Source organism: Chrysochloris asiatica, unplaced genomic scaffold (assembly GCF_000296735.1).
Source record: "Chrysochloris asiatica unplaced genomic scaffold, ChrAsi1.0 scaffold00004, whole genome shotgun sequence".
Classification (NCBI taxonomy): domain Eukaryota; kingdom Metazoa; phylum Chordata; class Mammalia; order Afrosoricida; family Chrysochloridae; genus Chrysochloris; species Chrysochloris asiatica.
Genome location: NW_006408522.1, coordinates 4,008,793 through 4,030,760, shown reverse-complemented (window position 1 = coordinate 4,030,760; position 21,968 = coordinate 4,008,793). Strand labels below are relative to the sequence as shown.

Below are 21,968 nucleotides of genomic sequence, written 5' to 3'. Positions count from 1 at the left end.
GATAGAGAGATAAAGATTTATGTCAAGGAGATGGCTTACACAGTTGCAGAGGCTGGTAAGTACCAAATCCTTGGGTTAGGCATCAAGTTGGAGGCTTTTCCCGACTCATATGGTTACAGAGGCTGACAAACCCAAAGTTGGTAAGTTAGATGGCAGGCTACTGGCTCATTGAGCTGCAAGCTGGTGAATCCCAAAATATGTAGGTCAGGTAGGCTACTAGCTCACATCCCAAGAGCTGTAGGTCACATGATGATGAGTTGGATGCAGGACTCTGAGAAGAGAGAGACCTTTTTGCCAGAATATCCATACATATTGGATGCAGATGACAGCCCCCAAGGCAACTCTCCTTACATCATATCACAAACTGGAGGGTAACTACATTTAAAACAATCCTTGCTTAGCCAAGATGACAACATAACATAGCACTGTGTTATGTTCTGTGTGCATAACAAAACATTGGCCATCACATGCAGTGTGCAGACTTGTTTGAGTAAAAGATATTTGAGTTTTTCTTCTCTGACAGGTTTCTGCCTTACACAGGTTCTGACTTTTACAGACTTTATTGTTTATTTTGACACAATAAACAATTATCTTAAAAACTGCATATACATGCTAAGTTTGATGTTTCCAAATTAGGAGTGTTTTCCGTTTGAATTTCATTTGGAGAGGGAGCACAGTAAGTTTTTCAAAACTTTGGACCACTCAAAGTCTCAGTCCTACTAGGACTCTGTGACCGGCTAAGGGAATAGGCCTGTCAGAACTAATAATGGTCACACCACAGGTGCTTTGAGAAGGTGGGGATGCCAGACATTCCCGTAGGCGGAGGGGAGAGGGCCTCCAGCCAAGGTCGAGGCCATATTCTGCACAGTTCTCTTGCCTCTGAGCCTCAAGCCCTGCCCCAGGCCGAGTGTGAGTGTCCTGTGAGGTGGTCCAGGCCACCTGCAGCTTCCAAGGGCACGACATAGGTATTTGTAACCCAGAAGGAAGATAAAAAGCCCTGCACTGTCTCCACACCCCTGCTGACTGGGAGCACGTGTCCGTCCCCCATGTTCACCCTTCACCCACTTACCTTTTGATTCTGTGCACACAGAAACTTCATGTTGTGGCCACATTTCCCACAGCCTGAATCCTTGCTCAGAGCAGTGTGCTGATTAGGTTGGTTGTGTGCTAACTTTAGACAGTTGTCTCGGAGGTGAAAGAGTGAAACATACTGAGTTATTGAGGTGGAATCTTTTCTTTTTCAGGTTAAACATTTTTTGTTGTTATGCTGAAATATATAGAACAACATATTTACTATTTTAATCTGTTTTATTGGTACAATGCAATGACATTGATTGAATTCACACCACACTGAGCAACTATCGTCACTAGTCATTTCTCAATGTTTTTTATCACCCCAAACCGAAACTTAAAACCCCTTAAGCAATAACTCCCTTTATAAAGATTTTTAGATAATAAAAAAGGACTTCAAAAAACTTAAAAACTTACAGAATAACACATATTCATTGGAAAAAACATTTCACGTTACAGAAACATGTATCACAGTGACATTCTTGAGAAATCCCTGTCATGAGGAAGGATTTTTCAGCCTTAATTTTAAAAAAAACTATGAACTGGGTTAAAGTTTACAGAGCAGATACAGTTTCCATTTGACATTTCATACACATTTTGTTTCATCTCATTGATTACAATCTCTCAGGGTAACATCACTTCTCCCTTGTGTTTTCCTGTTTCCATGTAGCCTTCTTTTCTAACACTACCCAACTTTGTCCTTGAGCAAATGCTGCCCTTTTGATCTCAAATGATTGATTATTCCAAGATATAAACCTTATTTTTATGTCTTAATACAATATTCTGGTAACCATATAGGAAATCTGAATTTTTCATCTTTGATATCATAGAGTAGTTACAGCTGTTTTTTGTGTGTGCAGATTTACAATTTGGGGTTATGTTTTTAAAGTATTTTAATCACTACTTTGGGCTTGTTATATGTTTAAATCTTTATTGGATCCTTAAAGATCTATGCCTAATGCGAATGTCTTGATTCCTTCCTCAGGAAGGTATTGAGAGAGGCAAGGTGGAGGAAAGAATTTGAGTTTAGGAGTCAGAAAGCTGTGAGTTCAAATCCTAGATCTACTAATTATTAGAAGTCTTTGGATTGTACAAATGGTTAACTTCCTAGGCTGCTAATCATATGGTTGAAGGTTCTAGTTTACTCAGAGGTACCTGGGAAAAAGGCCTAGATGGAGGTCTAGCCATTGAAAACTTAAAGAGCACATCTACAGGGGTTGAATCAAGTTAATGGCAATAAGTATTAGTATCTACTGACTACCTGGGAGACCACACAATTACCTTCTTGTAATGTTGTCGGGGACCGGCCTCGACACGAGTGTTTGGTTCACGAGGAGGGGATATCTGGCAGCGATAAAGATATAGAAAGAATACACAGAAAGACAGAAGGAGGGAGACAAAGAGACACCCTGAAACCAGGGGGGATGCATCACTGGTGGGCAGACTTGGGACTAAAGGCATCGTGGACTCTGCAGGCAGCAACTCACTGCCCTGCAAACTGTACTGCATGCCCTCCAACCTGTAATGCACACCTGGGCCGGCCTGCGCCTCCGTTTTATTTAGGGGAGGAGCTTCACACCAAGCTGGGTGGGACTAAGACAAGGTACAGCTGGCATACGTAATTCTCCCAACATTCAGGCAACTTTACATCGTACTTCACTGGTTCGAATCCCAGGCCCGCAACTTGGTTTCTCAGGCTCAATTAACATATCTATAGCCCCTGAACTCAGTTGGGGGAAGGTGAGAGGGAAGGACAAAAGGCTTGGGAGGAGTCCCGCTGTTTTGGCTTCCTGAGCCAGGTTTTCAGGAACTTGGCTGAATAACCAGCACCTGGGACAGGTTTAGGGAGGATGGCTTTTTTGTCTATAGAACAAAGAACTGGGAAGTAGCTAAGCTATTTTCAGTTAATCCTTTGGAGAAAGGCTTGCCCTTGAAACCTTTACAGTCTCGGCTTTAGGAAAATATTACATTTATCTGTGGATACTAAGGGCTCATGTTTGGAATTAATAAAACATAACTGAACACTATGATGAAAAACAATTTGTTATGACTGCCCAGTGGCCAGAATCTGTTCCTCAGAGCCTGTGGCCTGCACTGTCTGCAACACTTGGGCCCAGTGAGCCTCAAACTTCTGACCAGCTTTACACGGTCTGCAACATAATGTCTTTGTCAGAGTCTTGGTGTGGCACTGTGAGATAAACACTCAATCACAAGGTTGTTTTGAACCGTAAGGTTGATGGGTCAAACTCACCAGCTGCTCCTCAGAAACCCTGTGTAAGGTCTCTATGGGTCGGAACTGACTTGAAGGCACTTAACAACAATGACAATGTCTTTGTCAGGTTTTGGTATTGGGATTATGCTGATCTCGTAAAAAGTTAGGAAGTGCTCCTTCCTCCTCTATTTTCAGACCAAAAAAAAAAAAAGCGTGTGTAACGTTGATTTTTTTTTTACCACCTGGTGAGACCATTTGAAGTCTTTGCGTGGCACTGTAAAAGCACTCGACCCCAAGGTTGGTTTGAACCAAACCCATCAGCCGCTCCTTGAAAATCCTATACTGGGTCACTATAAGTTGAAACCGACTCCACAGTACTGAACAGCAACAGTAAGACCATTTGGACCTGGACATTTCTTTGTGAGAAGGTTTTGATTGCTAATTGAATTTCTTTAGTAGATACGGAGCTGCTCAGATGTTCTATTTCTTCTCAAGTCAAGTTTGGAAGTTGTGTTTTACAACCCAGCCATTCCACTCCTAGGTGCAATATAAAATGTGCAAAAGCTGGAACCTGTGTAAGACAAAAACCTGTCAAAGAAGGAAAATTTAAATATTCTCCACTAATAGAGAGCAGTTGAAAGTGGCGGAAAATCTGTGAGACTTAGAAAAACAAAGCAGTTCTGTTCAGTTCTGGCTTGCGCAGATTTCACTGTACATCCACTCCTCACTTATAGACATGGTTAGGTTCCAAAGACCAAGTCATTCTGTGAAAATCAGCGGAAATAGAGGATGACCACATCAGATCACATACTGGGGGATGACTACGTCATTATATAACTGCCAATTAGTTACATAACTGCCAACCCACGGAGAATCCTGACCCAGTCAAGTTGATACAACAGCCACCACAGACAGCATTTCTCTTTCCCAGCATGTTGATATTCATTACTGCCAGATGTACTTTGTCAATATGCAAAATAGAAAGTAGATTTTTTTACTATTTTCATAAATGTGAAATGTTAGGTAATGAGATAGTCGGTAAGTGAGGAGTTGTTGTTGTTAGGTGCCATAGAGTCGTTACCAATTCATAGCGACCCTATGCACAACAGAACAAAACACTGCCCGATCCTGGGCCAATCTCACAATTATTGCCATGCTTGAGCCCATTGATGCTGCCACTTTGCCAATCCATCTAGCTAGGGGTCTTCCTCTTTTTCTCTGACCCTCCACCTTACCAAACATGATAACCTTTTCCAGTGACTGGTCTCTCCTGCCAATATGTCCGAAGTATGAGAGATGAAGTTTGGCCATCAAGTACGTGTAAAATACACACAAAGAGAGATGAAAACATTTCCACAAAAAAACATGTATATGAATGTTTGCAGCAGCATCATTCATAATAGCCAAAAGATGGAAACAGACTAAATGTTCTTTAACTAATTAAAGCAAACAAATTGTGGTCTATCCATGTATTGGAATAATGTTCAGCTGTAAGAGGGAATGATCTACGAGATACATGGGTAAACTTGGAAAACATGCCTAGTGAAAGAAGCCAGACACAAAGGCACGTATTATATTATTCATTTGATCTGAAATGTCTAAAATAGGCAAATTCATACACAGAGAAAGCAGATTTGTGGTTGCCAGAGGTGGGGAGTGGGAAGAATGGAAAGTGATAAGGGTATGAGGCATCCTTATAGGGTGATGAAAAAGTTTGTTTTCTTTAAATTTATTTGATATTTTGTTGTTGACTGTACACAGCAGAACATATGCCAATTCAACAATTTCTATATGTGCATTTCAGTGACGTAGATTGCACTGAATTGTGGAACCATTCTCACACTCCTTTTCTGATTGGTCTTCTTTCCATGTTAATATAAACTCACTGCCTCCTAAATTTCCTACCTAATCTTTCCAGTTGCTATTGTCAATTTGATCTCATATACAAGAGGGCTTCCATTATCTTTTAATTTCAGTTTTCCATAAACTTGTATATGTGTGTGTGGCAGTGGGTAAGGAGTAAGGGTTCAGGTTGGGACTATGGATAGGTCTTGGTAGGTATAGGACTTCGTTTATTGGTTAGGGTTATGTTTAAGACTAAGGGTTGGGCTAGGATTAGGAGTAAGACTTGATCTAGTTTTTAAGGTTATAGTTACGTTTATTTTTATTTATTTATTTATTGAAAACTATTTTTTATTTCTTTATATGGAAATTCTGAAACTATGTAATTTCCTCTTTGTATTTTTGTTGTTGTTGCTGTAGTTGTTGCAACTGTATCTCTGATTCTCTACTTTCAATCTTATATTGTTGTTGTTAGGTGCTGTCAAGTTGATTCCAACTCAGCAACCATGTATAGGGTTTCCCAGGAGTGTCTGGTGGGTTTGAACCATCAATCTGTGGTTAGAAGTCCATTGCTTATCCTATAGTACTACACATTTGTTGTTGTTGGTGGTAAGTGCTTTCAGGTCGGTTCTGACCCATAGTGAGCCTGCATAGGGTTTCCAAGGAGTGACTGGTGAGCTTGAACCACTGACCTTGCTGTTCAAACAACTTTGAAGTCCAGCACATTAACCCATAGGGCCACACCAGGTCTGTTTCCAAAGCCTGTTGTTGTGAAGTGCCATCGAGTCAGTTCCAATCCATGGAGACCCTGTATAGGGTTTCCGAAGAGCAACTCGTGAACTTGAACCACTGCTCTTGCTTTACAATCCAGGGTATGAATCCACAGCACCATACCAGAACTCTTTCCAAAGCCTGTTGTTGTTCTTGTCAAGTGCTGTTGAGTCGGTTTCGACCCATAGCGATCCTGTGTAGCGTTTCCTAGGAGCAGCTGGTGAGCTTGAACCACTTACCTTGCGGTTCAAACTGACTTTGCAGTCAACCCATTAACCCACAGTGTCACACCAGGGCTCCACAGAGCTACACATAGCTCTGTTGTATTTTGCATAGCTCTGGTAGCGTAGTGGTTACGAATCGGGCTGCGAACCTTAAGGCCAGCAGTTCAAAACTACCAGCCGCTTCGCGGGAGAAAGAGGAGGCATTCTGCTCCCGTAAAGATTTACAGCCTCAGAAACCCTGTACAGGGTCGCTATGGGTCGGAACCGACTCGACGGCACTTAACAACAACAACAACAATATCTGGGTTGAGTCTAGATGATATTGTCATGTCTGTTAGTCTCAGGTTATTGTCTGCTGTTGTTGATTCTCTGTCCAAAGAACTCCTTTTACCATCTTTTGTATGATAGTCTGGTTTTTACAAATTCTTTTAATTTCTGTTTGTCTGAAAATGTCCTATATTCACAATTGTATTTGATGGACAGTTTTGCTGGATATAAGATTCTTGGTTGGCAATTTTTTCCCTCCGTTTTGTATATGTCATTCTGTTGTTGCCTGCATGATATCTGCTGAGAAATCAGAGTTTAGTCTTATTAGTTCTATTTTGTAGGTAATTTTTTGTTTTTCCTGAGCTCTTCTCAGGATTCTTGTCTTTGATTTAGAAAAGTTTGATTATGTCTTGGTGTTGTGTTTTTTGTTTGTTTTATTGGGGGTTTATCTGCAAAGTTGGTGGTTCATACCCACCAATCACTCCTTGGAGATCCTATATAGAGTTTCTATCAGTCAGATCTGACTCAACAACTCCTAACAATGGCAACAACATCCTGTTTGGAATTCGTTCAACTTCTTGAAAGGCTATTTTCTCGTCTTTCATGATGTTAGGGACATTTTCTTCTCGGACAGTATTCTCTATGGGTTTTTTTTTTCCTCTTCCTGGTCTGGAAACATGCCAAGTTTTCATTGTGATAGCATTCCACATAAATCTTAGGTTTTCTTCTGAATCTTTTAGTACTTTTTTCTTATAGTTCTTCTAGCTAATGAATGTTGAGAGATTTTTCCTCTAGCTCAGTGATTTGGCTTCCCATTGATTCAATTATATTGCTTTGTTCTTTCGATGTACTATCTATTTCTGAAATCTTAGTGTTAATCTTCTGCCTTTCTAACTTTTTCTCTAATAATGGTTCCCATTTTTTCCCCAGTTATTTTGTCAATTTATGTCCTGAAAATTTCCAGTTTTGTCTGTTTTCCTTAATTTCATCTGTAGTTTTCTTAATCCACTGAAGTTTCCTAATTGTTTTAGTTGTTGTTAAGTGCTTTTGAGTTGGTTCTGACTCATAGTGACCCTGTATAGGGTTTCCAAGGAACAGCCGGTAAGTTTGAACCAGTGACCTTGTGGTTCAAACCAACCTTGCAATCCAGTGCTTATCCTACAGTGCCACACCAGGACTCCTATGCCTAGTTCTTTAAATTCTTTATCAGATTGTTCCAATGCCATTTCTAGTGTTATATTTTTTGACTTTATAGTTTGGCCACTTGTTTAAGGCACTCTGTCTTGTATCTTTGTGTAAACTAAAATTATCTGTTTTCTCCGGGTGTATTGATGGTGTATTTATATTCAGTTGATGATTGTATGTTAGTGTATTCTCAGGCACATACCACCTGTCTCCTGGTGGATGTGGTAGAGGCTTGAAGTGTGAATGCAGTTAGTTCTCTGTTCACCATTTGTGTAGCATAGTTCAGGGCAGGTTCACAGGTCTCCAGAAGCAGGGCCACTATGCCAGGTGCCTAATCCCAGGCAGGGTAGAGGCTGAGCAGGACGAGGTCCCACTGGATGCTGGGTTGGTGAGGGCAGGGTCTGACCACACTGCCCTCTACCAGGAGGGCATGAAAAGAAGTGAGTACTGCACCCCCTTTCTACCAACCACCAGCCACATCCTGGGCCTGCAGGCCTGCAGACTGTTGATGAACTCACTCACAAACGCTCAAGATGGGTGAGCTGTTCTATGCCAATCCTCAGTCCAACCATCTTTCTTCTCGCTTACTGCTCCTGTTTGGCACTCAGTCCACCTCTCTGTCCTTCTTTCTGGTGGTCAGGGTTCCAGAATCACCATCTGTACTTGTTTCACTTGGTCTCCCATGTCTTTGTTGCAGAGGGTTGGCTCAGTGCATCTGTCTACTCCGTCATGTTACCCCAGATTCTCCATGAACGTTTTGAAACCCACTTGTAGATAGATCTTCAAAGAGCACCATGCTCAAGGCAGACAGTCTTATTAGTTAAGTTAAAGATGAAACAGTTTTAAAAGTGGTGGCTGCACAATGTCATGAGTGTTCTAGATAACACTGAATTGTCTACTTTAAAATGTTTAATTGTATGTTATGTGAATTTTGCCTCAGTTTAAAAAAAGAAAATGTAGGTCCCAGGGGCCTTTTGGGCCTGATGGTAATCAAAGCAGTATCTTCTCTTGTGGATCCTTTTGGAGCTCATCACTCAGTGATCTTTGTCCTCCATCTATGCTTCCCCTAACCTTCTTTCTGGTGGGCTCCTTCTATCTTCCCTCCCTTCTTCTGGGACCCTCCTTGTCCCAATTCTCTATAACCACTCTTATAACATGTTGTTGTTGTTGTTAAGTGCCGTCGAGTCGGTTCCGACCCATAGCGACCCTGTACAGGGTTTCCGAGGGTGTAAATCTTTACGGGAGTAGAAAGCCTCATCTTTCTCCCGCGGAGCGGCTGGTAGTTTTGAACCGCTGACCTTAAGGTTCGCAGCCCGATTCGTAACCACTACGCTACCAGAATGGCTTTCATGGAAGACATGTATTCTCTCACAGTCTCCATGGTAGAAGTTCACATTCAGGGCACCAGCTCTAGGCTAAGATCCTGTCCTCTTTCAACATCTGTGGGCCTGGGCTTCCTTGGAGGTCTCCTTGTGTCTCGGCATCAGTCTTCCTCTGGGTCTAGGAGGTTTATAGTACATGGACCTCCAAAGGCCGTGCTCTGCTCCTTGTGTTTTTCTTGATAACAGTGAGGTTCCTCTCTGCTTGCTTTTTTCTCTTGTAATAAAAGATATCACTGAAGGGCCTGAGTAAGGGTGTGTGACCTGAGTCACATCCTCATGTAAGGCTGTAACTAAAGACACACCCCACACTTCATCCTAGCTCATTATAAAGGTTAGGATTTAGAACCCATCATAAAGTGGAGCATGGCTCACAAGATGGAGGACAACCACACAATACTGGGAATCATGACCTAGGCAAGTCATCATATATTTTAGGCAGACACAAATCAATTTATGATACCCTCCAGTTGTCCTCTGAGGTAAGATTTTTTAAAGGACATCCCTAAATAAGCTGTCCTCACCTGAGTTACTTCTGACAGAAAGGACATTGTGCCCTTTGCCCTGTCCAGTGGGACCACTTCTGTCACTGTCGCCTTTGGAATTTCTAAGTGGGAATTCTTGGGCATTCTAAACTTCCCAACTGTCAGAACTTCTGGCCCTCACATTCCAGGACACACTCTCTTGGACAGACTGCTCACATTATTTAGCTACTGAATTAATATCTATTGAGGGCCTACTATATACTCCAGGTCCTACTCTAGGAACTTAGGAAAACTTCTGAGAACAAAATAGACCGAAATCCCTACCCTTGAGGTACTTAGGTTCTAGCAAAGGGAATCAGACAATAAACAATAAGCCTGTTATTGTTGTTAAGTGCCCACAAGTAGGTTCCAACTCATAGTGAGCCTGTAGAGGGTTTCCAAAGAGCAGCTGGTGAGCTTGAATCACCAACCTTGAGGTTCAAACTGACTTTGCAGTCCACCGCATTAACCCACAGTGCCACACAGAGCTCCAACAATCAGCACAGCAAACAAACAATTATAGAATAGGTTAGATGGTGGTAAGTTATGGAGGGAGGGGAAAAGACAGAAAGAGTAAGATTGGGGTCATTAGTACAGGGGGTAGGTGGGGAGTGTCCATGTTAAAGTGTGTGACTAAGGTAAATAGAGCTCATTAAGAAGCAAACATCTTGAGCAGAAATGAACATTGAAAATGTTATGTTAAGTGAAAAGGAGGTGAGTGACTGGGCCAGCCAATGGCCTGGGACCAACTCAAGCCCAGGGAAGAGTTACCCAAGCCGCCATTGAGAAGTGAGAGTACACCAGGAGAGGGATTGGCTGTAGAAAGGGACATGAAAAGTAGGTTTTTATCTTGTTTTTTCTTAAAGAAGTATGTCTGTTTTGATGCTCAGAGAAAATGAGACCAGGCTTTGGTGCAGTTCTCAGGAACAGGGTGGCGTTAGCCCAGAGGGCAGGGTTGCTTCTCATCATGGACTTGCACTGTGACCCTGGACATGTCACTTCCCACGCCAGGCCTCAGCTTCTGAGTCTGTAAAATGAGGTGGTGGGTCTAGACAGGCTTCAGGGCATGCAAACATCCAGGATTCTGCTGGCCCCTGAGGAGCCCCTCTCTTAGCAGGAGGGGAATACAGCCCTTCACATGGCTGCCAGCAGGGGCCACTTGACTGTGCTGCAGCGGCTCGTGGACATTGGGCTGGACCTGGAGGAGCAGAATGTGGTGAGTGACCAGCCGCAGCCTGGCCATCCTTCCAGGCCTGAGCTCTGACCCAGGAGAGGCAGAGATGTGTGATGCTCCCTTGCTCCCTGCCACTGATGAACCGCCCACGGTGCCATCTGATGTTCCCTTGGTGGAGACTCCACAGCTAGGAAGCTGAAGATGTTTCTGAACTAGCAACCACAAGGAAAACATAAACAGCAGCTCAAGACTCCTGGGCTCCAGGGACTTCAGGCCTGAGGATTACCAAGACGTGGGGCACATAGCATGTGTTCAAATGGGCACATGTAGTAGGGCTAGGATGGGCAGGGACAGCTTCCTGGAGGAGCAAGAAATAGGTAGGGAGTAGGAGTGGGGCATCCTGAAGAATGAGAAAGATAGGAGCAGAGGTGTGAAGGGGATGTACCCTGTGTCCCACAAAGTGAGAAAGCCAGGGTGGGGCTCAAGGTCATTGTCCTCAGTAACAGAGCTGTTAAGAAGTCTAGCCCCGTGGGCATTCAAACTTTCACCTCTCCACACATCTCCCTGTGTTCCAGGAGGGGCTGACTGCCCTGCACGCAGCTGTAGAAGGAATCCACCCTGACTGTGTGCAGATCCTCCTCAGGGCTGGGAGCTGCGTGAACACCCTCACCCAGGTAGCACCTGTCCTGACCACCACTGTCTGCCCTTGGCCACCGAGCCCAAAGCATGCCAACAATAATTGTCACAGTGATTCATAAATATTGAGCAAAGAGGCTTAGAGACAGCACACCTAGGTCCAGACTTCTTCACTGCTGAACTCTGTGACTTTGGGCAAGTTACTTAACCTCTCTGAGCATTGTTTTCCAACTAGAAAATGGGACTGATATGTAGTTACATTTTTACACTGTCATGAAGATTAAATACCTATGCCAGTGCCCAGGATATAATAGGGATCTGCTAGTAATGTTTTCTTGATAGTTCACAAATCCCCTTCTTACCTATCATTGTTTAAGTCCCTTTGAGTTGGTTCTGATTCATAGTGACCCTGTATAGGGTTTCCAAGGAGAAGCTTGTGCATTTGAACTCTTGACCTTGCAGTTAGCAGTCCAGTGGTGCCACACCAAGACTGGTTACCCCCATTTTGTAGATGAGGAAGCTGAAGCTTAGAGAGTTTCAGTGACTTTCTCAGAGTCACAGAGCTGGGAAGAAGCACAGCAGAGGCTCCAAAGCCTATTCTCCTGACTCTGGGATTCATAGCCTGTAAGCTTTGCCCCAGGGTGTGTGTATGTGTATGTGTGTAGGTCCCTCTACATGGAGGCCCACCTATGCCTTAGCCTTACAAACCCACAGAGCTGGGGCCTGATCCTCTTCTTTTCCTCGTCTTTATATTCCTCATGTCTGACATTAGAAATTCTCCTGGAAAGGATGGTTGTGGCTTTTCCTTATGGTTAAAGGCCTTATTTTTCTCTTTTTAGATCAGTGACAAATAACCTTTCTTGGTTTACTGAATGACTTATTATTATTTTTAACAAAAATACTGCTAAAAACCCACAGAAGAATTAACATGAAATGCTAAAAATGTTTATGTACTAACTACAAAGACTGTAGTTAAAAAAAAAAAAAAAAGACAGCGAATAAAAAGGAAAATGGCAAATATAAATCCAATATTGCCAGCATGAAAACTTCCTGAATGTAAAGAATGATTTATAAGTCACATAACACTTCATTTGTCTGGGAAAGTGACCATCCCGGAGCACCCAACTAACATGCCCTTCCATTGACCCTGTGTTGCCTGCTGGTCAGCATAGCACTAGGTATTGGGAAAAGGGGCAAAAAACTGAATGACATGGCCTCGCCCCTAACAGTGGCAGCAACAGGTGTCCAGAGATAGGACGGTCATGCCCAGCTGTGTGGTCATTGGGGTTGGAGCTGCCCACACACTGGTCCTTGTGCTCCAGACTCAGCTGGAGGTTTCAGGCAGAGGCCACTTTTCATTCTGACAGTAATCCCACCCCTGGTGTGTCATGCAGCAGAGTGTCTGAAGAGAAGGCCCCAAATGATAGTGTTTCCCACTGGGAGGTCAACCATTTCCCATCCACCCCATGCACTCTCTGATGGGGCTTCGTAGGGGGATCAGCTTGTCCTGGTCTGCCTCATACTCTTCAAATTTTAAAATGGAAAATCCTGTGTCCCAGCAATCCCCTCAGTTCTTTTACTTGTGCTCCCAAATCCTTTTTTTCTCCAGTCTCCAGGTTTAGTGTGTGTGTGTGTGTGTGTGTGTGTGTTTGTGAAACTCAAATGGAATAATGTTTGCCAAAGTGCTTTTTAAGCCCTGCCATGAGGGATTTTTATGACATTGCCTTCGTGCCTCTTTCCCTCCAGAAAAAGCTGAGCTGCCTTCATTATGCAGCTCTCAGCGGCTCTGAGGACGTGGCTCGGGCCCTCATCCATGCTGGAGGCTGCACCAATGTGGCTGATCATGTAAGTATGGGGCCTGGACTCAAGGGGATCATCATTGGAAAGTCTTAAAGTGACCTCACTGATAAAGCACAGCAAAGAGAGATGGGCACCTTGGACCTTTGGTGTTGGGGTAGGGACAGGACTAGAGGAGCAGGCAACACTTGGGAGAGCCAGTAGAGGCAATTGTTTGGTAGCCGCCAGCATGGGAGTCGATGTTGTTGTACCAACTCATAGCGACCTTATGCACAGCAGAACGAAACATTGCCTGATCCTGGGCCAACCTCACTACTGTTGCCACGCTTAAGTCCATTGATGCTGCCACTTGACCAATCCATCTCATTGGGGTCGTCCTCTTTTTCTCTGACCTTACCAAACTCTATGGGAGTCGATAGAGCCAGTATTCTCAAAAGGTTAGTGTTATCATGTGACCAATGTTTCCACTCCTAAGTATATACCCAAAAGAAATGAAAACATATGTCCACACAAAATCTTGTACCCCAATGTCTATAATAGCATTGATCATAATAGTCCAAAGATGGAAATAACCCAAAGACCCACAACTGATGAATGGAGAGCAAAACATGGTACATCCATACAATGGAATAAAATTCACCCATAAAAAGGAAATGATTGATAAATGCTGCAATGTGGACAAACCTTGAAAATATTGTGTTAAATAAGCCAGTTATGACAGACTACATAGTGAATGATTCCACTTATATGAAGTGTTCAGAATAGGCAAATCTATAAAGACAAAGTAGATTAGCGCTTGCTTAGGGTTTGAGAGATTTAGGGATAGGTATGATAGCTAAAGGGTATGGGACTTCTTTTGGAGTTGATGTAAAGGTTCTAAAATTGACTATTGTGATAGATACAAAAATCTGTCTATGTTCTACTAATCACTGAATTATATACTTTAAATAGTGAATTGTATGATATATGAATTATATCTCAATAAAGCTGTGTTTTTTTTTAAATAAAGCTGAAAAGGCAACTATTATGTACTGTCATTGCAATTTCATAAAAATAGATTTTACCCATAAAAGTAGGAAGAACGTAATTTCAAGAGAAAATATGGGTTATTGAAATTAAGCTAATTTAACCTAAAAAGAGGGAGAGAGAGTTTGTAAGGATAAAAGCCAAATGACTAGCTGGAATCACAGATAAAAGGCCCAAGTCTTCATCATATATAAAGAGATCCTACAAATCGTGATGTGGTGCTATAGGATAAGCACTCCACTGCAAGGTCAATTTGAACCACAAGGTTGGTGGTTCAAACTCACCAGCCAATTTTTGGAAACCCTATACAGAGTCATTTTAGGTTGGAACTGACTGAATGGTAGTTAGCAACAACAAATCAATGGTACTTAGCAACAACAAAACATAAAGAACTTAAAAATGGCCAACAGATAGTTGATAGAAAAGGAAATATGGATAACTTTTAGGAGAAATGCAAATGAATGCTATATGGAGATACCATTCATCACTTGCCACATTGGCAAAAATCCAAAGTTTTTCCAAGTGTGTTGACAAACTGTGGGGACTAGACAGCACCTTGTATTCCTGGCAGGAGTATAAACTGATAGATAGTCTGTACAGAGGGCAGTTTGGCAAGATGTATAAAAAGTGCAAATGCATGTATACCCTTTGACCCAACAAATCTAATTCTAGGAATGCATTTCTACTTCCACATAGATGTACTTCCACATATGGAGGGATATGTGTACCTGTTTTGTGTATTGTTTTTATTGCAGTGTTGGTTGTCATAGCAAAAGATTTGGTCCCATGTTTAAATAGGAGACATTTTAAATAAATTATGGTTCATCCATGCAGTGGAATACTATACAACACTAGATATGGAAAAAGCACAGCACTTGGAGAGAGATCTGTGTTGTTTCCTGCCAGCGCTCATCTATCCGTTTCTTACATAAATAGTTATTAGGCACTTATCTAGTTGCTGGGGGGTAGAATGTTCAATAAGACACAGTCCTTATTCATTATGCTGCATGAAATTTGTTGATTGCAAGAGGACAGATATTGTATGAAACCAGTACTATAAAAAGTCAAGGAAAGGTTTTCATTTTATAATAAACTTTCCCCGATGGTTACCAGGGGTGGGAGGAAAGGAAGAATTATTCCCTGTTGGGATTGTAGACAACGTGTTAAGATAACTTGGGCAACGGGAACGGCAGTTAAAAAGGAAAAGAAGGAAATAAGAAGAAGGAAGGGGAGGATGAAAAGGAAATTATTTTTTCCTTTTTTTTTTCATATGCTGGAGGGAAACAATGTATATTTATTTTCTCATTTAAAAAACAATGAGCTTAAAAAAAAAGACACAATCCTTATTAACTATATGCTCTTGAGTGAGTTGTTTAAGTGTTCTGAACCTGTAGTATTTTCCTCTGTAAGGTGAGGATACTAATAAAAGTACTTCCTATGTTGCTAACAGGGATGTAAGCAAACATTATTTGCCTGGTGCAGAGTACCAGAGGAGGAAAGTGACTTGCCTCAGTCACATATAATTTCCTGGCATAGGTATTAAATTTGAGTCTTCAGGTTCCCTCCCACCTTGAAGATTGATTTTTAGGCTCCAAAGATTCAAACTTTGAGGCTGTAAATGCCTTAGGTCATCCATGTAGGCTAAGAAGTGACAAGGACCCAAATATATAAGCCTATATACCCTTCCCTGTTTTCACCTCCTAGCACCCGCTTGCAGCTGGGCATCCCTGGATGGGACTCATCAATTGATTGGTTTGTGTCTCCCCACAGCAGGGTGCCTCTCCCATACACCTTGCTGTGAAGCACAACTTCCCGGCTTTGGTTCAGCTTTTCATCGACACACAGAGTGACCTGGATGTCATCGACAATGTAAGCAGCCACAGAAACATCCTGGGACCCAGGGAACCTCTGGTCACCCTGTCAGATGGCAGGGGGTTTGGCTATTGTCTCCTAGCTTGGCTCAAACTTGAGAAATTGCTATTTTGGTCTTAAAAAAAAAATGGTTTGAATATTTATTAAAAGTAGCATTTCATGAGCCATTCCACTATTTGGGGGTAGGGGAGTGGGGCTTGGTGGCAGACTAGGCAGAAAGGCTATACAGATCTTCTTTGGCAAAAACACAGAAATCTGGATGAAGCAGATTCAAAGGACAATCCTGGAACTCTGAGCTTCAGATAAAGGGATAAATAAGTGGATCAAGTGCTTACTGGGAGAAAGATATGAAACAGGAGCAGAAAGCAACCATTTTGAACAGAGTGAGCAGATAGAAGGACAAGAGAGCACTCCCATTGCAGAAACTTACCAGAAACTTACAAAGAAGACAGAAACTGCAGCCATACCGCCAAGCTACAAATGTACCCTCTAAAACCCCACCAATTAGACAAGAGCTAATACAAGCTGCTATACACCAGAGCACTGTCTACATCCAACACTTGCTAAAAACACTCTGAATTGAGCTGTACGAGCAGTGAACAGAGAAGCCCATCTCCTGATCACATCTACCAGGAGACAATTATGTTCTTAAGAATACGCCAACATACATTCATCTCATTAATACAAATACAACATCACAATGCCTAAAAAGCAGCAGAAAATTTCTGCTCATGTGCAGAAATAAGACAGAATAGCTCAAACAAACAATCAAGAGGAAGAGCTAGAAAGTGCTTTCGAATTACCTGAAAAAGAATTCAGGAAAATGATACTGAGCTACATCCAAATGTTCCACAGAAAGGTTGAGGAAAATAAGGAAGAACTCAGAAAAGTGCTATAGCAACAATCAAATAAACTAGATACACAGCACTGGAGACAATACAAAACATACAAACCGAGATCCAGATGCTCAATGGTAAAATATCAGAAATGGGCAATATACTAAGAGGGCAGAGGAGTAGAATTGAAGTGATGGAAGCCAGAATTAGTGAGCTTGAAGAGAAATCTCTTAATACTGCTAAGATAGAAGAACAAGCAGAAAAATAGAAAGAAAAAATCTGAAGAAAGCCTAAGAGTCATGTGGGACAACAAGAAGAGGAATAACCTATGGGTGATGGGAATTCCAGGACAGGAAGAGACAAAGAAAACCACAGAAAAGATAGTCAGAGAGCTGCTGGAAGAAAATGTCCCTAACATCTTGAAAGGCGAGAAGATAAGCATTCAAGAAGCTGAATGAACCCCAGGCAGGATAGACTCCCAAAGGAAAATTAACAAGACATATCATAATCAAATTCTCCAAAATTGAAGATAAGGGAAGAACCCTGAAAGCAGCTAAGGAAAAAGGAAATGTTACTTACAAAGGAAAACCAATAAGAGTAATCTCTGATTTCTCAGAAGAAACCATGCAGGCAAGAAGGCAATGGGGAGACATATGCAAAACTCTGAAAGAAAAAAGCTGCCAACCAAGAATCGTACGACCAGCAAAGCTGTCAATCACCTATGATGGTGAAATCACAACATTTCACTATAAACAGAAATTAAGGGATTTTCTAAAAGCCAAGCCAGCACTTCAAAACATACTAAAAGGAGTTCTTTGGAGTGAAAACCAACAAGAGCAGACAACAGCCAGAGATTGACATACATGGCAACACCACTAGGAACTCAGTCCAAATATGGGTGAGTCCAGAGCAGAACAAAACTCCAAGACTGAAATTAGGGGATCTGGGATGTCAGTCTATGATCAGGACAACTATAAAGTGAAAGAAGGGAAAAGTATAGTAACAGAGATCCAGGTGTGAGAAGGTCAGGTAAGTTTCAGGATAAAACAGACTGTTTTAAACACTTGGTTATTTCTAAGTTTTTATCGTGATATATAGATACATTGTGGTGCTGTGGGTTAATGTGATGGACTGCAAAGGTGCTTTGAACTGCAAGGTTGGCGGTTCGAGCTCACCAACCACTCCTTGGAAGCCCTATACAAGGTCAGTATGAGTCAAACTGACTTGAGGGCACTTAACAAAATATCTTCCTATATTCAACCTATCCTTTCTTTGACGTTTTCCTCCCTTAGGAACATTTCCAGAACAGGGGTGACTAGGGCAGTCTTGTATAGCCAGTGGCCTCTGGGTTCTGAAGTTTCAGTCAGCAGGAGACCTTTGAAATCCCTGTCCCCACAATCCATCCTCAAATTATATAAAACTCAGTGCTGGCAAGATTGTGGTACCCACAACCCCTGGGAGGTAGAAAGCAATTTGAAATGTTCACTATTTGTACATCTGGGAGTTGAGCCTCAAGAAATATATTAAAAGCTTCATGCACAAAGATGTTCATTGCATCATTGTTTATCAGACTTGTATTTGATAATGATCCAAATATTTAATAATAGAGAAATGGTTAGACACAAATTGTTGCTGTTGTTGTTGTGTGCTGTCGAGTTGGTTCCAAATCATAGCAACCCATATAGGATTTCTGACAGCAGCTGGTGGGTTTGAGTGGCAAACCTTGTGGTTAGCAGTCCAGTGTTTATCCTAGAGCACCACACCAGAGCTCAACAATATACACATAGATAGGGTATTATGGAGCAATTTGAAATGGCATTTATAGAGTTTATAAAACATGTGAAGTTTTAAGTTAGGTAGAAAATAGAAAATAGCATGCAAAATGTACATACAGGATGATCTCAAATGTATAAACAGCAAACTAAAAATTCTGCACTAGAGAAACAACTAGAAGAAATTACAGGGGTTAATTTAGAGTGGTAGGCTGTTGTTGATAAATGCCATAGAGTCAGTTCCAACTCAGCAACCCTGTATAGGATTTCTAAGGCTTTAAAGCTTCACGAGAGCAGAAAGCTTCATCTTTGTCCTGGGCGCGGCTGGTGGGTTTGAATTGTGGGCCTTTTGGTTCTCAGTTCATGCTTATTGTATGGAACCACTGAGCTCCAGAGTGTAGGTTCATGAGTAGTTTTTCTTTCTCTCTGCTTGTTTGTGTTCTCCAAGTTTTCTTGGTATTATATTATGATGAAACCTAGCCCCAGCTCCAACTTCCTATAGAAACTTTGCTAAGACTCTGTTGAAAGTATGCCCACGTTGGTCCTGGCCTGACTTGAACCAGGTCAGGGGGTCACCTCCACATGCTTTTCTGCTCACCTGTCTTCTTGGCTTCTTCCTCAGAGGCAGCAGACGCCCCTCCACCTCGCCGCTGAGCACGCTTGGCAGGATATCGCAGAGATGTTCCTCATTGCTGGGGTTAACTTAAACCTCAGAGATAAGGTACCTCTGCTCACCCCTCATCTCCCTATCAAGCTTCCATGGTTCCCTCTTTTCCAAAGATCCTGACACAAATGCCTCCTCCTTACTCCCTGAGTGTTCAAGGTGTCTTTATCGTTTACACACCTGCTCGAATGCAGCCTCCTCCAGGAGGTCTTCCTGCCCCTCCACCACATTCGCTCTCTCCCTTGAGGTCCCTCAGCACCACGTCTGGACCTGTGATATGGCTACTTTCTGTTTCATGCCCCTTATTAGACTGTGAGTGCCTTGAGGCACCTGATTGGGGGTTGGGGGATGGAGATACAGCCCCTTACATGTGAGGCAGGGTGGGGGGAAGCTTGCCGGGTCACTGTGCCTCTGAGGTGGCAGCAGGCCAGAGGACTTGCGCTCCTTGAGGTTGGGGAGGTCACAGGCTCATGAGGAGAATGTTGCTTACACACATGGCCCAGAAAAGCCTTCTTGGGATGGTGTGACAGAGCCTAAAAGGATCAGGCTCTGAAACTAGATATATGGATAGTCTCTGGAGGTAGACAAGGCTGGCTCCATGCTAGGGTCTCGGGGCCTTAGGGAAACAGAACCAAATCAGTTGCCATCGAGTTGATTTAGACTCATGGAGACCACATGTGCATCAGAGAACTGTGTTCCAAACGCATTTCATAGCTAGATATTTTCAGAAGTAGATACCTAACTAAGCCTTTCTTCCTAGGTGCCTCTGGATGGACTCAAAACCTCCAGCCTTTCAGTTAGCAGCCAAGCACATGAACCATTGTGTCACTCAGGGACTATGGGAGTAGGGCTCCTCTGAGAATGAGGGTGGTGACACTTATCTGCCAGGGTGATGCTAAAGCGGGACACTGACTGCAGTTCATTTCCCAAAGTCTCCTAAATTCTCAAAGAAACACAAGGGTGGCTTCTAGGTTGGTGATTATTGCCTTATTCTATGTATGACTTTTCTGCTAGAAACCACGTCCTTTGGGTAGGGGGTCCGTAGTCGGTGTTAGAGCCCTCCCCTTACCCTTTCTGTAGAAATGCCTGGTGATGCTGCTGCCTCTCTTCACTTCCTGCAGCAAGGAAAAACTGCACTGGCAGTGGCCGCCCGCAGCAACCACGTCAGCCTGGTGGACATGATCATAAAAGCTGAGCGCTTCTACCAATGGCAGAAGGTACGGGGCCCCAAGCCCAGTCTTCCCATAAGGCCAAGCAGGGGCTGGAGATCTGACTTTCAACCCAGCACTGACCAATTCTGAGGCCCCTCTGTTTCCCCAAGGATGATAATCCCTGCCTTATCTACCTGTTTTAGGTATCCAGTGCTGCAATCGCAGAATACCACAAGTGGATGACATTAACAAACAGAACTTTATTCCCTCTCAATTTAGGAAGCTAGAAGTCCAAATTCAGAGCTTGAGCTCTGGAGAAGAGAGGTCCCTGTCTCCTTGCACTTCTGCAGTCCCAACATTCCATATGTCTAGGCATCAATCTAGGAGCGTCACAGAGACCCCAGGTCCAAAGGAAGCACTCCAATCCTGGCTCTTCTTTCTTGATGGTAGTAGGTTCCTCCTTCCCTGCTCATGTCTCCCTTCTTTTATCTCTTGTAAGATAAAAGAGGTTGCAAGCCACACCTCCGGGAAACGCCCTTCCATTGATTGGTTCAGGGATGTGATGGGATTAAGGCTATTGTTGCTATTAAGTACCATTGAGTTGGTTCCGAATCGTAACGACCTGTGTAGGGTTTCCAAGAAGCAGCTGGTGGCTTTGAACCTCCAACCTTGCAGTTCAACTCCACCTTGCGGTGCAGTGCTTATCCTACAGCATCATACCAGGATGTCTATACATATGTTTAAGAGGAGGTCACAATTCAATCAGTGACACTACCACCCCTGGTTGTTTGTGAGGGTGTGGAGATGGGTAAGTGTCCAAAGCACTCATGCCGATGTGGAGCTGCTGCTGGACACTTCTCTAGCTCTTGGTTAATGTGTGAGTGATGAATGCGTGCATGAGTGCATGAGTACATGCATGCCTGCATGAATAAAGAAACCGCAAGTTGGCTCCATCTCACTGCCACCTCTAGGTTGGGGTACTGTGTTTAGGTGACTCTCTCTGAGTCCAGCAGGAAAGCATGCTGAGCTTCATTAGTGATGTCTGCTATGGGACTAGGAAAGAAGATGGTCACATGTAAGGTCACCAATTTGCTATTTCTGTTGTAGACAATTGAGGGTGTGATGGAGAGGTTTTTTTGGTGTATGTCCTCTAGTTGCTAATTTCTTTCTTTTGTTTTTTGACTTTTTATTGTGAATTGAGTGAAAGTTTATAGAGCAGATCATCAGTTTTACATTCAGCAAATCATATACTTTGCTTCATTATAGTGATTGCAATCCCTTCCATGTGCCATCAGTTAACAGTATTTACCTCTATTCACTTAAATTATTGAATTAACTATTGAATTCTTCCTTATGTCTCCCTTTACTTTCATCTTTCCTTTGCCAACCTCCCTGTTGTTGTACCTACTCTGTCACCCATATTAACATGCAAAAGTAGGGAGCAAAGAGGAAGGACCAGTAGTTGGAAATTTTGGACTTGGTGATAGAAATGATGCTGGAAAATGAATGATAGATTTCTGCAAGATAAATGATTTGTTTATTTCAAATACCTTCTTTAGACAGCA

The 21,968-nt window shown here is 42.7% G+C and overlaps 1 protein-coding gene across 1 annotated transcript in view; it reads left to right on the top strand.

Moving 5' to 3' along the window:
* ANKDD1A (ankyrin repeat and death domain containing 1A) overlaps positions 1-21,968 on the top strand; it is a 61,279-nt gene that overhangs the window by 31,168 nt on the left and 8,143 nt on the right. The window contains exons 7-12 of the mRNA XM_006831849.1: positions 10,593-10,691; positions 11,225-11,323; positions 13,032-13,130; positions 15,879-15,977; positions 19,211-19,309; positions 20,374-20,469. Coding sequence (XP_006831912.1) covers positions 10,593-10,691; positions 11,225-11,323; positions 13,032-13,130; positions 15,879-15,977; positions 19,211-19,309; positions 20,374-20,469 — 591 coding nt within the window. The remainder of the gene's footprint in view (positions 1-10,592; positions 10,692-11,224; positions 11,324-13,031; positions 13,131-15,878; positions 15,978-19,210; positions 19,310-20,373; positions 20,470-21,968) is intronic.